The sequence below is a fragment of the Penaeus monodon genome, chromosome 26 (assembly GCF_015228065.2).
Source record: "Penaeus monodon isolate SGIC_2016 chromosome 26, NSTDA_Pmon_1, whole genome shotgun sequence".
Taxonomy (NCBI): Eukaryota; Metazoa; Arthropoda; class Malacostraca; order Decapoda; family Penaeidae; genus Penaeus; species Penaeus monodon.
The window spans coordinates 33,783,147-33,785,385 of record NC_051411.1 but is presented as its reverse complement, the minus strand read 5'-3'; the positions used below and the strand labels follow the sequence as shown (position 1 = coordinate 33,785,385).

General features: G+C 43.5%; 1 protein-coding gene and 1 pseudogene across 1 annotated transcript in view; one reads left to right on the top strand and one right to left on the bottom strand.

The window, feature by feature from the left end:
• Nucleotides 1-644: 644 nt before the first annotated feature.
• The window catches only part of LOC119590100, a 19,593-nt gene continuing 17,998 nt past the window's right edge, over nucleotides 645-2,239 (bottom strand). The window contains exon 2 of the mRNA XM_037938865.1: nucleotides 645-1,258. Within this exon, the coding sequence (XP_037794793.1) occupies nucleotides 827-1,258 (432 nt within the window). The 3' untranslated portion in view covers nucleotides 645-826. The remainder of the gene's footprint in view (nucleotides 1,259-2,239) is intronic.
• LOC119590099 overlaps nucleotides 1,735-2,239 on the top strand; it is a 2,003-nt pseudogene continuing 1,498 nt past the window's right edge.

The following is a 2,239-nucleotide window of genomic DNA, read 5'->3' as shown; positions in this document are numbered from 1 at the left end:
TTTTCAGTCTGGGGTTTAAAATGGCGGCAAATCAACAATCCATTAAAAAAGGTAAAAGACCTTTGTTCAGTACCATTGTCAACATGATGTCTCTATGAGGTTAACTGTGTAATAGCAAATAATAAATGACAATCTCACCCATGTTTGACCCAGTTTGCGTCTAACAAGGTCTAACAAGGAGAGTGGCATTGGCCCCTGTATCACCTTATTTGAATGGAGAAATAATTAGTGATGACCTTGAATGCATTTTTTCTGGGTCATTTGATCCAATGTATCTTTTTTGGGTGGGAGGGGGAAGGGGGTTATGTATAGATCCCCTCCTTCAGTAAACATACACACATCCAAAACACATAGATTTTTGTCTGTGAGTGTATATGCATATGGGTCTGGTAAATCAAAGAACGAGGATCTTCTCTTACAAGAATAAAAAGTATCCAGAATCACCAGGTATTAAGGTCACTGTCTATGAACTTATGTGACTGTCTTGTCGGTTAAATGTAAAGTGTAACATTTCTGTTTTTAAACCTGTAACCTGATAATATACCAGATGTTTAATAAATTTCAGTGTCTTCTTCATTTGGTTGGATGATCATACTATCTCGCACGAATAAGTAGGCTATAAAATTATGAACAAAAAGAACCTATGGCATTGTGTGCATATATATTTTCACAACTACAAAGAGAGATTCAAGTCTGATTAGCTTCAGATGAAGAATAGATAAATATGAATGTTATTAAATTACACATGGAAAAGATGACATTGTAGGACAGAGAAGAGTGAACAGTGGAACGGCTAAAGAGCTCGTTCGAAGGCAAACGCAGGGCCTTAATGAAGGGGATACCCATAGTCAGGCAAATTTGTGGTGGTGGAGAGTCCGAAGAAGTCCATCTCCCGCAGCTGGTTCATGAAGGTGACCACGTGCGGCATGACCCTCTCGGCGGCGTTGAAGCGGTGGTACGTGTCCTGCGAGATCTTTCTGCCCTCCGCCTTCTCCGTGGCCTGTATGACCTTGCGCGTGATGGGCATGAAGTCGAGCATGAGCTGCTGGACGTTTTCGGGGTCGTTGGCCCTGTCGCGGTTCTCGGAGACCTTGCGGAAGAGCTTGACGATGTCTGGCAAGACGTCGATGGTGGCGGCGACCACGTTCTCGTAGTCGCCCAGGTCGCGAGGGCTCTCGGGCTGCAGGACGCCCAGGGCTTGGTACCTCTGTGGGGCCGCCCTTGAGAGGCAGAGCACGGCGGCTGCGACGAAGAGGACCTGTGGGAGACACGATGGGAGGTCACATCGTCGGACCGACCAACTTCTTTTGGGTCACATATTTATCATACCAATTTTCTCTGTACAGACATACAGTCGTTCACACACGTATTTCTACATTTATGACTACAAGTTTCATAGTTACCGTTTCACATCTTTTTGTAGTGTCTGCCCCTGGAATCATTTATTTATCTAAATCAATGATTGTATTAATTCACTCCACATACAATCTCACTCAGTTCGTGTTATATCACGCAATATATCCATCATGCTAACTCATGATAGACACCACGATAATACGCACAGACACAGTCACATACATTGTCTATACATGCCATAACTATTCGTATTTATTTCTAGGCAAACATTTACATAAAACAAAACTGCACACACGCATGCTGGAGTGTATATGTCTAAGCCAGTAATTCTTCTAGATCCAACCTTAAACGTCATGCTGCAGTGTATGGCCGAGCGACGTCGTGGGCGGGAGAGGGTCGAGTGTCTTCCTGGCGCGCGAGAACTTCCCTTATATACTCAGGCGGAGTTGGGGCAACGGCGGGAGAAGGGGGGAGGGTAGGGGGTCTACATTGCATTAAACACAGTGCTTTTACACTTTCTTTTTTCCTTCTTTTCACCCAACTTTTTTTTCTTTGATTTAGAGGTGTTCGTGGTAGGTTAAAAAGTGCCCTTTTTATTTCATTTAAATCCATTCTCTTTTTCTAATGACTTACGACAGGAAGAGGGAGCTGGAGAGAGAGAGAGAAAGAGAGATAGATAGATAGATAGATAGATAGACAGATAGACAGAAATAGATAAAGTCATAGCCAGGAAAAGAAGAAGAAAATTCTCGTAACAGATGTTGCCGTGGGACCTTCTGGCAACTGCTGAAGCAAGACGAACGTTATAAAAGCCACGCATTGCACTGATCTTTCATTCCAGTCTTCTGGTTTCCTTAGTCAAGATGAACATTCAGGTAAGGGA